Genomic DNA, 12,788 nt, shown 5'->3' with positions numbered 1-12,788 from the left:
GCACCCTGCTCCAGCCCCATGACATCGTCACATGTCCTGCTGGAGTCGCCGCCTCGGGCTTCGGTGCGTTTGAGACGCAACAGGGGTCTCTACCCTCGCGAAGACGTGCGTCGTGATCGCTCTGAAGCTTCCGCTCCGTGCTTGCGGGCACGACCACCACCTGTACGCGCAGATCGAAGGTCCCGCAACCCGCTTACATCGCGAGCTATTGATACAGCTTCTTCGCAGAGGCGACGAACGACGTCGCGACCCCGTGACTAGTTCGTGCCTGCGCAGTGGCCGTGTCGCGTGACCAATCTGTGCAAGCAGTTCAACCCGCTCGACACGGTCTTCCCTGCTGTGCCACATTTTGGATGGTGCGACTGTTCGTCGCCGTGCAGAGTGGATTCGTGCAGAAATGCGCTCGTGCACTTATACTGCAACGTGAACTCGTGTCCGTACGATGCACAGTGTGTAAACGGTCTAGGCGAGTCGACCAAGATGTTGTTGGGGAATAATGTGCGCACAAAATCGCTCGGCGTCTTTGCTGCGGAAAATATCGAAGCCGGGGAGGTGGTGGGGCAGTATCTCGGGGAGATGGAGCACGTAAGTTCTACGCGAGCGAAGCGACCATACAACACGGTCTATCGTCTAATCCTGAAGCAGCGCCCAGAGCGACCGAGCTGGCCTGTTCACGTCGCCACCAATGCTGAGAATATGGGGGGGGGGGTCACGAGGTTCGTCAACCACTCATGCCAGCCAGTTGCAAAGTTCGTCGAGGTCGCCAACGGCCGCCGCACCGAGAAACTGGAAATGGAGGACCGCATGCGCCGTGACCGAGAAGAAGCTCGTGCTCGAACCCAGGAGCTGGTCATGCTGATCGGGGCGCTCACCATGAAGGCCTAAGCGGGAAGGATGAAGGACGAGAGACAGACGTCGGATGCACATGAAAACGTGGGCCACTTTCGTATTGCAGTAGTTGTAGTATCTCTATTGACATCAACACGGCTCCGAAAGTGTTCAATGTTCATTACCATCTATCGCGTTCACCACTTGTCGTACGCTGCAAAGTATTCACTCAAAAACGCAGATTTTTGCCAACTAAGTGCTGCATGTGTATTAGGCAAGGAGTGTTCGTGTTGGAAGAGTTACTGCTATGAAATTGTCAAGGGTATCTCCATTTCGCCTCCAAACGTTGTGCGGATTTGAGAGACGCCTACCGTGTGTACACGATAGTTAACCATGCGAAACAAATTGTTGAGACGTAGGCCGCGGAGCTCGGGGTCGTAGGGTAACGGAAGGTTCAGTCTGATGTAGACCTTCTGCACGCTCCCCTTGCCTCACTCGGCCGCCTGTCGCACGGAGGTGATTGCGTTGTGGAGCGTGCGTGCAGAACTACGGAGAGAGGGTAGGTTTCGCTCCAAGTCACCGTCCTTGAGCGGCGTGAGGATACGGCCAGCCATGGCAGCCAAACACGGAAATGCGGAGTCCGAGACGACATTCATCTGGATATCTGAACAACAGACATGGTCCAGCAACTTGTTGCGGAAGCCGAGCGAGGTGTTCGAGTCGTTCCACGACCCGGGGCAGGTGTGGCGGCACCAAATAAGGCACCCGTCGGCTGCAAAGCATATCGTGCCCGTCACGAAGACGGTGTGAATCCAGCCGTTGTACATAGTGTTCTGTAGGTCAGCGTTAGATGGCTGCTGCACCAACAATGAATTGTTGGGTTAACTCACACATCGTCAGCGTTGCACCTCATATGATTAGGAAGGTACGGCTTACCCTCAGGTTCTTCCCGTCGATAAAGCCGAAGGTGTGCTTGAGCAGTGACTCATGAGCTTCAACCACCTTTTCCAAGCTGACCTGCCGAGCAGGCGATGACCACGAGATCCTCGCCGGTGCGAAGCCTTCCAAGGCGTTGGACAGGGCCTCTTCCTCTTGGCGCAGATACCTCAACAGCGTGCTTGGAGGAAGCCGAACACCAAGCAGAGCATGCTCTGCTCTATCGATTCGACGTAGAAGCACAGTAGCAGATCCGGAACCTGGTGGTGGTAGCGTAGTTTGGGCGGTCGAGCACGTGCGTTGTGGCGCAGAATGTAATAGTACCGGCTGAACCGGCGCAGAAGCTGGTGGAACGCAGGTCTGCATACATGTACAAGTTAGCGTACGTCAGCGACAGTGAATAGAAGGGTACATGATACAGTTAACGGACACGCACCTAGTCAAACTAGTCGTGTTCAGAAAGCTCACGTCCTTGCCGAACTTGTCAAGCATCATCCAGGCCGCGTCGCACGGGGTATCGAGGCACTCCTTGGTCAAGTAGTGCCTGCTGCGAATGGCTATCTTCCACGCGTCTTCCACCAGGAGGTGGTAGATCTCCCAACGCACCTCCCTCAGCGCTTCGTCGTGATCTACCGCAGCCTCGGCACCGCATCGAAGGCTTCTTCTCTCATCGCAACGAGCGCTTTAGCCCGACACGCGCGAAATCGAGAGTGAGGAACATTCGAACGGATGCTGCGCTGGAAGATGTCAAACGGTGTCCGAGGTAAAGTGACGGGTACATTCGTAGTTAGTACCACAGTCTTGTTTGAACAACCTGATTCAGGGCAGTACCAGAAGGACACAGAGTGTAGATATAAGGTATTTGCGGCGTAGCTTCCGAGCGGTAAGTCGTCATGCATCTTCTTAAAGGGTGACTTAGTTGCGGCAACTAAGTTACTCGTTTAAGGTATATTTGGAAGGCGTCTAGTGGCAAAATGATACACGACTTCACAACTTCACAACGTACTTTCATACGCAGTGGATGATTAGTCCTTTCTGGAGATGGCAGATCTAGCATTCGCCTAGAGCATATGTCACTACAAACAGCCCATGTGAAGTGTTTAATGCGAGCATCAAACGGTATACCCAACGAAAGGCTTCTGACACACGATGATTAATCCTGAACTTTCTTTTCTTACTATCAGTGAAGACTATTCAATGTATACACCGGCTCTCACGTGCAATGCACGAGTGCTACCGCCCAAAGAAGCAAAACGATTAGCTATAGTGTTGGTATCGACAAATCGTGTAGTAGTGTATGCGACGGCAATGCAATTAGTCGTGAGAGTGTTTTATCTCGGTAATAGTACACGCGACATGGAAGAAACGCACAATATTACAAGTTTATCCGATACGCGGGCACTATGCACAACAATTGCGACAGTTCAGATTTCTCCGAAATGTTTAACTGACGAGGAAAAGGCTTCAGCTGCTAACTTCTGTCGATCAGCTGTGAAGTAGTGTGTGCGTAGAGCGCATCATCTTGGAATCCCGTGTGATGATTGGGTAGTGAGCCTCAACTTTTTAAGTGTGGCTGCTCCTACTTCAAGAAATTTTTATCATCATTTATGGACGTGCGGCTTGTGGTCTTAGAGTGCCAGGCGTTAATTACTACAGTGGTCGCCGTAATTAATCTCTATTTGAAAATAATCTCACACGATATATAATCTCATCGGATGTCATATAGATTAACTTATGTGCGAAAGAAATCCTGGCATTGAAAAATAATCTCACGACAAAAGTTAATATGAGCTTCACTATTGGACTTACTCACTGGTGTTGTGGTTAATGATTGCCCTAACAATCACCTCACTGTGAGTTCAATCCCCTCAGTAGTTGTACATCGGGTGCCGGTTGTCCCTTTTCATTGGTGATGCGTCCCTTGGTTTGCCCCGTAAATTGGCACCCGTTTACCGCTTGACTGTAAATACTCCATGTCGTACTTAAGCGGGAAGACCAACTTTTGATTGCTTTTTGTATAGTCACTCCAAAGTCTATACAGCAGTTTTACGCTCTCTGCCATTTCTATCGTCGTTTTTACTTAAGCTGCATGACAAGAAAACTCGTACAGCTTCGCACCAACCACGCAAGACTGATGAACTCGTCGCACGCTTCAGCTCGCTGTGGTTGATGTGGTGACATGGTTGGCAGTGTGCACATTTATCCATTTTGTGCCGCCAACATGCATCCTTTTTGCGGGACCCCGTTGGAAAGGAAGGATATGGACAGTGTGTAATCTGTCCACGATGTGAATCGGAACAAGGCAAGCCTTCGGAGACCCCGAGCTCTTCTATTGTTGCAGCAGTAAGCTTTGCTAGCTCTGTCCTTCGCTCTCGTGTCCTCACGCTCCAAAGTTCGCTTGCCACCCCGCTTCCCCGCCAGTCCTGCTGCTGGCCAACAGCGGTGTTCTGGTGGCTATAACTACTGCTGCCCTAGAATGCACCTACCCTAACTAACACGTATGGCAGTCAATAGCTACGGTCCTTGGATCAGCGGTGCAAGGGACGACCCTCCAAGATCTTAGCCAAATAGCTCAACGTGCGCGTTGGGACTTGATACCGGGGGCTATACGATGCCCGGACTTGATACCGGGGGTACGTAATACCCTCTCTTAGGCTGCAACACGTTGATGTACGGACTGCTGATACCGGCGATCCTGTGGGACTGCTGATTCCCACCTCTCTTCACACTTAGGGCCGCTCTCCGTCAGGTACGTTGGTTCACTAGCAATGGATGCTCGACACGCACTTAGTGACTGCTGCTTAATTGATTGTTAACACGCTTTGCTCCGTGCACTTGCTCGTCTCAGCGCAGATCTGGTTATGAGGGATATTCCCGTCATCCTACAAACACACTTCCCCCAGCAAGCAGTCGCTGCTGCCTAATCCGGCAACTTCAACGTCGAATGCCAGAAGATCGCGAGTAGCCGTGACTCGTAATGACTCGACCTGTATAATCACAGGTTGCTCCTTCGGGGTGCAGCACATCCTGCACACATGCGTGCGCCTCTTCGTCCCTGGTCTTCGCCACTGTCTACAGATGCGAAGAAACGTGGCATAAGTGCCATTGACGTCAATAAGCCACCACACACACGGAGTCGTCCAGCAACTACGGCGATTTTTAAGCGTCAAAAGATGGCACGATGGATTGACGATCAGATGTGTCAGCGTGGAGAGGACGGACGCAAGGGTGTTTTTCCTGCTGCAGTGGACGAGTTCCCGGAGATTTTTAATTCGCGGACAAGGAACTCAAACATTGCTAAGGTCATGGATTGGTGGAGGAAGAAGACAATACTGCTGGACGCGAAACGAGGATCTACGACGCTGTCGTCGAGACGACAAGACGGCTGGAAGCGTGTCAGCTTAAAGGTATTGCCAGATCACGGTCGTCGTCGCAGCGCATGGGTTACCTGGCTACACAATCATCTTGTTGATGTGTTTGATCGCCTTCGCAAGGATAGCCTCAAGTTTGATGCTCCGCTGCTACGTCAGTTGGCACTTCGTATGCTGAAGACACAGGGAGGTGGCTATGACAACGGTAGTGTTGACAGCAAGGGTGCTCTGCTTCGAGAAATGGTGACGCCTCGATGAATCCAATCTTTCATGGAATGCCACAACATTGTCTGCCGCTCCCAGACTGGCAAGAAACAAGTTAGTGATGCGAAGCAGCAAGAGATCGAGCAAGCTGTTGCATCCCATCTTGGCAAAATGAAGCGAGGCTTCGAGAACGGCTCACTTAACGAGGACACAGTGGTGAATATTGATGAAACGCACTTCGTCATTGACTTTGACAACAGGAAGACGCTCGGATTCGTTGGTGCGAAGAAGGTGAAGTATGCTGACGTTGTCTCGGGAGGGGAAGGAATGACAATGGTGGTAGGGATATCTGGGGGGCCTGGAGCAAAAATTCTTCCGCCGACGATGATATTCATGAACAAGGACCCAAGCTATCCAATTAGAGGTGTGAAGGACGATATTCCAGGGGTATGCTATCGAACGGGACCAAATGGCTGGATGGACAAGCGTATTTTTCGTGAATTTCTTGGAGAACGGAGATCAATGAGTGGAGACCGGTTAAGGCGCGAAAAACAATATTTCTGGACAACTGCTCCTCCCATTTGAGGGAAGATGGACCGAGCTGGAAAACTTAATGCCCGACTCAGGTATTTCCCAGCAAACGCCACGGATTTGTACACTCGTTCGTCATCGCGAAAATCAAAGACGTGTGGACTCGCAAATGGAATGAAAAGAAGATTGATCTTATTGAGGAAGAGCAATGGCAGGACAAAGTTCGGAAGGGTGGTGCCTGGTCAGACACGCTCGGAAGGCAATGATCCGATACAGTCTGTCTCTAGATAACGACGGAACCTGGAATGTAGAGTTATTTCCGCATCTCCGGGACATTATTCACAAGTACCCAGACCACTTTGGCAACGAGGTGCCATCAAGCACCGACAAAGCTGAGGAAGGAGACTACGAGGCGGTAAGTGGCGCCACTATCGGAACATTGCCTGGCGGAGGGCTGTACTCGGACCTATGAGCAGACTGAATATAATTTTGATGTAACCTCAAATAGTAACAGTGAGATTAATTTTACCACACACCATTTAACCTGCATTCATATATATCCACTTTGATCAATTTGTATGGTAGGTAAAAAATATTTCGCAACACAAAATAAATTTAATGAGATTCATTACCGTGACCACTGTACCACTTGAAGTTTAAGGACCGCCGTGTTCGTCAGACCAAGCACGCACAAGTCAGCAACCAGCACAATGGTTTACGTGTTTCTGTACGGGGTATCTCCGCCGGTGGTACAGCAAGCGATCCCTCAGGAATTGTTTCACGATACGAGGCTTCATCAAGATGTCGAGTCACACCGGTTGGATGGTGAGGATGACAACATCGAAACATGGGATCTCCCACCACATGCTGCTACTGAAAACGCTTTAATCTATAGCTTAGCATCCAATCCAGCAACACAAATGCAATCGGACGACTTCGACCGTGACCAAAGAGCAACAATTTGTGGAATCCCATCGCTACTGCCACCTGCACTGGGGAGCAACATCAACTTCTGTGGCCACCCGAATGTCAAGAGCAAGAACAAAATCAGCTATTGTACTAGGCCTTCCCTCCTCCGGTTGAACACGTTCCGTTTCGACGTCAATTGGGACGCTCGCCTCTGGCGCCTCCAGCGTTGGATGTAGAATATCTGTTGCGGTAATTCCATTGCCAAATTATAATTACTACACTGAATCTGAAAGAACAATATATCACCTGCATATTGTACCTAATCGTCTCATAACTCAGTAAGAGGCGTATTTCCTGCTATTTTCTTACATCTGTAGTGTCTGGTGACCCTAGTTGCGTGGAATCCGTTTCCTCTAGGAAATGCCAGACAGTGAAGCCAGCCGAAGTGTAGGCTAATGCAGAATTCAAAGAACCACGACGTTCTACCGTCTGGCGATGTGGTACGCCAATAGGAATCACACAACTACACTTTCTACGTATCGCGTACTGTTTTCGCTTCTACAGAGTTCGGTCGGATATGTGTCTGCCGAATAGCAACACTCCTAATTGCGGCCTTCTCTTTACACGATCATGTATATCATTGTGCATGTACCTCATCTGACACAAATGGACTTTCGATAGCCATTCATCCTTCCGAACAGAGGCGCACCAATATGTGATTTGGAAAGCCATACGTATCCTCCAGCTCCTATCTTGCGTCAGCTAATCCATTATTCAAGTTGTGGAAGGTATTGTTGACGTCGTGTTATAATGAAAGTCACAAAGGCGTTCACGACGACAGTCGTGGAGGGTTGCCTCTTTCACTGGAAGCAGGCCATCAGAAGGAAGCCCATTGACCTAAGAATTCTGAAGGAGGTGGTGTCTGCTGCATTGAGACGCGGCATAATTGACGTGTTGACCACCATCCCAATCAACGAGATAACATCGATGGGCATCCCGTACGTGCGGTCGAAGATCGATGAGAAAGGCTCCAAGAAGGCATAAAGCACCTTTTGGACCTATTTCGCTGGTAGAACGTGAGCGACATCATGTTGGGTCCTGACGACATTGAACATCACACGAATAACCCTGTGAAGTCCTACACTTTTCACTATCAACAGTTTTCAAACCGGCTCATCCAAATCTGTACTTTTGACTTCAGGTTACCAAAACTGAAGGTCTGCGCGTACATTTCTTTCGCTCTGTTAAAAACACAATCCGTTTTTATATGGGTCTTTGTATTGAAAACATTTTGTCCTATTCCAAAATTTATCTGCACTTTTACTCCTAAGAATGCCCTAAACTTTGTGTGCCGAACACAAAACAGTCCCTGATTATTAGGACAGATTCGTAGGCTTAGGACCCTTTTGGTACGCATTGTTTTTTCCGCATGAACTTCGCAGTCAACCACGTGCGCCTAGTATCATAAAAATATGTATTGAAGATACACTGATATTTCGAACGACTCCCGAGAAAAAGGAAGGAACACGCGCAGAAGGCTTCGCGAGGAAGATCGGTATGATAACCGGTAGTTTTGTTCGATGCTAAAGTCCAATTCCACCAGCAAACCGGTATTTTGTTGGCCGGTCTATATCGCCCCCATCGAAATCCGCAATGCGAGTGAAAAAGAGAAGCAAATAAAAGAAACCTCATTGCCTTCGAGTGGCGGCCCCCACTCGCTAAGATTCGCCGAAACCACCGAAGCGGCCAGCTCAGCGCGTTTGTCTCGACTTGCTTCTCGAGACGCCGAGGCTTTCCTGATCGAACACGCACGCACGCACGACGCAAGGAGGCCGAAAGATCTGTCATTATCCGTCTAAGCGCGCAGTGGTTGCTTCTCGCCTTTTTTCCTTCGAAAGATTGCGCGGCGGTTGATCGGCCACGAGAACAAGTGGCAGCTTCTTTATTCTCGCACTTCCATCCCGAGTCGCAGACGTCGATGGTGGCGCAAGCGAGCCTCATGGACCCAATCACGCAGCGCATCGACATGAAGCAGGAGCCGCAGCCGGAGGCGCTGCCCCGAATGGCGGACGCAACCAAGCGCAGAGCCACCAAGCCCCGCCAAGCGGCCGCGGCGCGGGCGAGCGAGGTGGCCGATGTGTCGCAGCAGCAGCCCAACGGGTGGAATCTCGCCACGATCAAGGACGGCGGCAAGCGTGCCAAGCCCGAGGCACCCAAATTCCTGCTGCTGCTCTACGAGATCTTGGACGTGGAGAGCTCCCTCGTGATCCGGTGGTCCGAGGACGGCCTGGCGCTGCAGATCCTCGACCCTGTCACGGTCACGGACGAGATCTTGCCCAAGTACTTCAATCACACCAACTTCCATAGCTTCCAGCGCCAGCTCAACTACTTCGGCTTCCGCAAGTGGACCAAGTCCAAGACGGACATCTGCACCTTTAGTCACCCGTTCTTCCGCGAAAACCAACCGGAGCTGCTGCAGCTCATTAAGCGCAAGAAGGCCCCTCGACGAACCCCTGCGAATGGAACCAGCAGCACAACCTCAAGTGGAACCACGGCTACTGCTGCGGGATCAACGTCGAAGAAGCTGTCGCCCTGCGGCAAGCGCAAGCTCCCACCTGGGGAAACTGATTCGGAAGGGTTTCCCGCTCAAAGCACGGGGATGCACATTCAGATGAACACATCGGCCGTGCCCATCCAGCCCGCCATCAACGGGTTACCACTTAGTGCCATGACAACGCCGCACGGCACTTCATCCAACGGAGTGCTTGGATTCTCACAAGATGGTCTGTCTCGCCAGTATCTGCCGGAGCTGAACAACGTCATCTCCCCTGTAGCGGCTACTGGGTGCAAGAAGAAGGCCAAGAAAATCGACAAGAAGGATTACCTGGCGAGCACGGCAATACATGCCCCATTAGCGTCGCCAACCGATGCGTCGAACTCCCTCGTAAACACATCGATGGTGCCATCGATGGGCGTGCCAGGGTTTATGCCGACATCGTCGCTCGGCGGCAGTTTGAGCAATAGCAGCCGCGCTAGCTCGGATGCAGGCACTTCACAAGCCAACGGGTACGCTACTGCGACGCCGACCACTTCGACTGCTCTTCCCACTCTGAATATTGTGCGCAGCCGTCTCATTCAGCGACAGCAGGCTGGCGGTTCCGAGCAGCAGCGGCAGCAGCAGCAGTCTGTCCTTCAACAGCAACAGCAGTATGACTACAGCGGCTTTCCTGGGTTTTCGACACCAAACGCTCAGGGCATGGTTGCTTCGATGATGGAGAACCGCGCTGAGCTTATGGGCCAACCTGTCTCCATGGCGCCAGGGCCTCGAGCTGAGCTCAATCAAGGACAAAGTCCTGTATTCTCGAATTCGTTCAGTGATCCAGTGAACATTCTCCTTCGTATCAAGAAATCACGAACGTCATCGGGTGAAGGGAAAGATGTGGGCGCGAACCATGAGCAGACGGACGATCAAAACGAGAATCTGGCCTCTCTGCACGACTTTTTGCTGGGGAACAGTTTGTATACCAATCAACTGCAAGCACGGGTTAAGCTCTTCGCGGAGGAGAACCATGCTCTGAAGCACATGTTGGGCACGAAGCAGCGCGAGGTGGATACTCTGCAGAGTGAGCACAAGGCGCTACAGCAGGAAAACGCGGTCTTACTCGAGGACAAGAACAAGCTGTTCGAGATCAATCGCGACTTGCTGAGCAAATTGTTCCCGCAGTGACCGGCTAATGGAATGGCGCCCCAGTTCCTCACCAAGCCAGTGTCGAAGATCGTAACGACGTGAACAGTAGAGTAGAGCTGGCTCGTGGTGAACAGTGAACGCCCAAGGGATCGATCACCACCGAGTTGGTGATTTATATGTAAACGGGCTGCGCGTCCACAATTTCGAACGAGGATCAGCTACGCAGAAGGATATCACGCGACGACATCGCACAGGACAAAGCCATCGACAGACAACCATGTACAAAACCCACAAACAAGGCGGAATGTGAAAAATGAAATCAGCATCAATGATGTCGTGTACAGTTTTTTCGCTTGTGCGCTACCATATCTAAGGATGCCAGCACGACACAAGCTGAAATTTGACATTCATGCAGTCGTCTAGTGTTGGTTGGTGGGTGGGCATACCATTTGCTATCTGCATGGATTAATGCTTGCATTGGCCAGGGAAGCGAGGGAGCGGGATCACATCACGAATGTTATCCATGCCAGTGGCAAACAGCACGAGCCGCTCAAAGCCAAGACCCCAACCAGCATGCGGTACTGAGCCAAAACGACGGAGATCCAAGTACCAGTCGAGGTCACCACCAGCAGAAGCAACACTCTCTTCGTCAAGGTCACCCTCAGGAAGCAGACCGAGTTGACGCATTTTCTCCTCAAGCACCTCGAAGCGCTCTTCACGAACGCTACCTCCGACAAGTTCGCCGATCTTTGGCACCAGCAGGTCCATACCGGCCACCGTTTCGCGCTCTTGATCATCAGGTGCATTCTTGCGCATATAAAATGCCTTGATATCAGCGGGGTAGTCCGTCACGAACACCGGGCCTCCAACGTACTTTTCAGCGAGGTACCGCTCATGCTCCGTCTGTAAATCCATGCCCCATTCGGGCTTCTTGTCAAAGCTCACTTTTCCCCTGCCGTTCGCCACTGCTTTTTGGAGAACATCAATGGCCTCCGTGTAGGTTAAGCGGGCGAAATTCTTCTCCACGACACGCTCAAGTCGTTCGGCAATTTGCTTGTCATAGTTCTTGTTGAAGAACGCGATATCCTCGGCACACGTATCCAGTGCATGAGACACTGATCGCTGGACGGCTCCTTGCGCTGAGGCAACGCACTCTTCGAGGCCAGCAAATGCCATCTCAGGCTCAACCATCCAGAACTCTGCGAGATGGCGCGTTGTGTTGCTGTTCTCGGCACGAAACGTGGGTCCGAACGTGTAAATCTTGCTCAATGCACAGGCGTACATCTCTCCGTGCAATTGACCAGACACCGTCAAATACGTCGGCGTGCCAAAGAACTCCTCGTTTTCCCCCTCTGCATTGCAGTACAATAATCGCATGTTCAGCCTTTCGTTTCAACCAGGTAATAAACCAACAGCAGCAACAATGGGACTAACCGATCTTGGCGATCCGGAACATCTCACCAGCACCCTCGCAATCGTTCGAGGTCAGAATCGGACTGTGCAAGTGCAGGAAGTCGTTCTCCTGGAAATAAGAGTGCAGTCCCTGGCTACGAACACAACAGACACGAATTATGAGTTACACCCTCTACTGACCCATGCACGAGGCCATTTCGTGTACTGCAGTACCTGAGCGCATTTCGCACACGCGTGACAGCGCCGAACGTATTGGTGCGCGCCCGCAAGTGCAGGCTCTCGCGCAGAAATTCGAGCGAGTGGTACTTCTTCTGCAGCGGATACGTCTTGGTGTCGCACTTACCGAGCACCTCCAGCGTGCTCGGGTGCAGCTCCAGTCGCTTCTGCTTGCCGCCGGGCACCTCCCGCAGCTCTCCCTCGGCGAAAACACTGGACCCGACGGTAAGGTCGCTGAGCTTGGCCTGCAGAACACCCGTCACTGCTCCTTTCGTATCTTCGGCCGGTAACGTGATCTGCAGCTCGCCCAGACACGAGCCGTCGTTGACGTTCACGAAACTCACGGACTTGTGATTGCGCACAGACTTGACCCAGCCGCCGACGGCCACGCGCGATCCGCTGTCGAGTTCTCGCGCGTCACGGATGGTGGAGCGTCTCGAGAGGCTCTTGGTGGACACTGCGCGCTGAAGCTGGCGTGCGGCGCCCGGGCCGCGTCTGCCCAGCATCTTGGTCAATTCAAATTGACTCAATTGAGCGGTTGACATGGAAGGGCTACATTGCGCAAAATAATAAACTATGTAAGGCTACTTTTGAAAGTTGAAGCGGCCACTTTCGGTAGATACAGAGTATGCGAGTTTTGACCAATGGTATTCCTGTAACCCATCTCATTATCGACACCTTATTCGGCAGGA

General features: G+C 51.7%; 2 protein-coding genes across 2 annotated transcripts; one reads left to right on the top strand and one right to left on the bottom strand.

The window, feature by feature from the left end:
- Window positions 1–8,757: 8,757 nt before the first annotated feature.
- KRP23_7598 (Heat shock factor protein 3) lies at window positions 8,758–10,506 on the top strand (the record flags this gene model as incomplete). Its single annotated transcript, XM_067892934.1, has 1 exon — window positions 8,758–10,506. The coding sequence occupies one exon, from the start codon at window positions 8,758–8,760 to the stop codon at window positions 10,504–10,506; it is 1,749 nt and encodes a 582-aa protein (XP_067744766.1).
- Window positions 10,507–10,932: 426 nt separating this feature from the next.
- KRP23_7597 (Asparagine--tRNA ligase) lies at window positions 10,933–12,602 on the bottom strand (the record flags this gene model as incomplete). The annotated part of the gene is made up of 3 exons (XM_067892933.1): window positions 10,933–11,819; window positions 11,902–12,014; window positions 12,094–12,602. The coding sequence occupies 3 exons, from the start codon at window positions 12,600–12,602 to the stop codon at window positions 10,933–10,935; spliced, it is 1,509 nt and encodes a 502-aa protein (XP_067744765.1).
- Between the last annotated feature and the right edge of the window lie 186 nt (window positions 12,603–12,788).

This window comes from Phytophthora ramorum (genome assembly GCF_020800215.1).
Source record: "Phytophthora ramorum isolate Pr-102 chromosome Unknown Phyram_PR-102_s0006, whole genome shotgun sequence".
NCBI classification, from domain to species: Eukaryota; Oomycota; class Peronosporomycetes; order Peronosporales; family Peronosporaceae; genus Phytophthora; species Phytophthora ramorum.
Note: the sequence above shows the minus strand (reverse complement) of the source record. Positions and strands in the feature narration are given on the sequence as shown.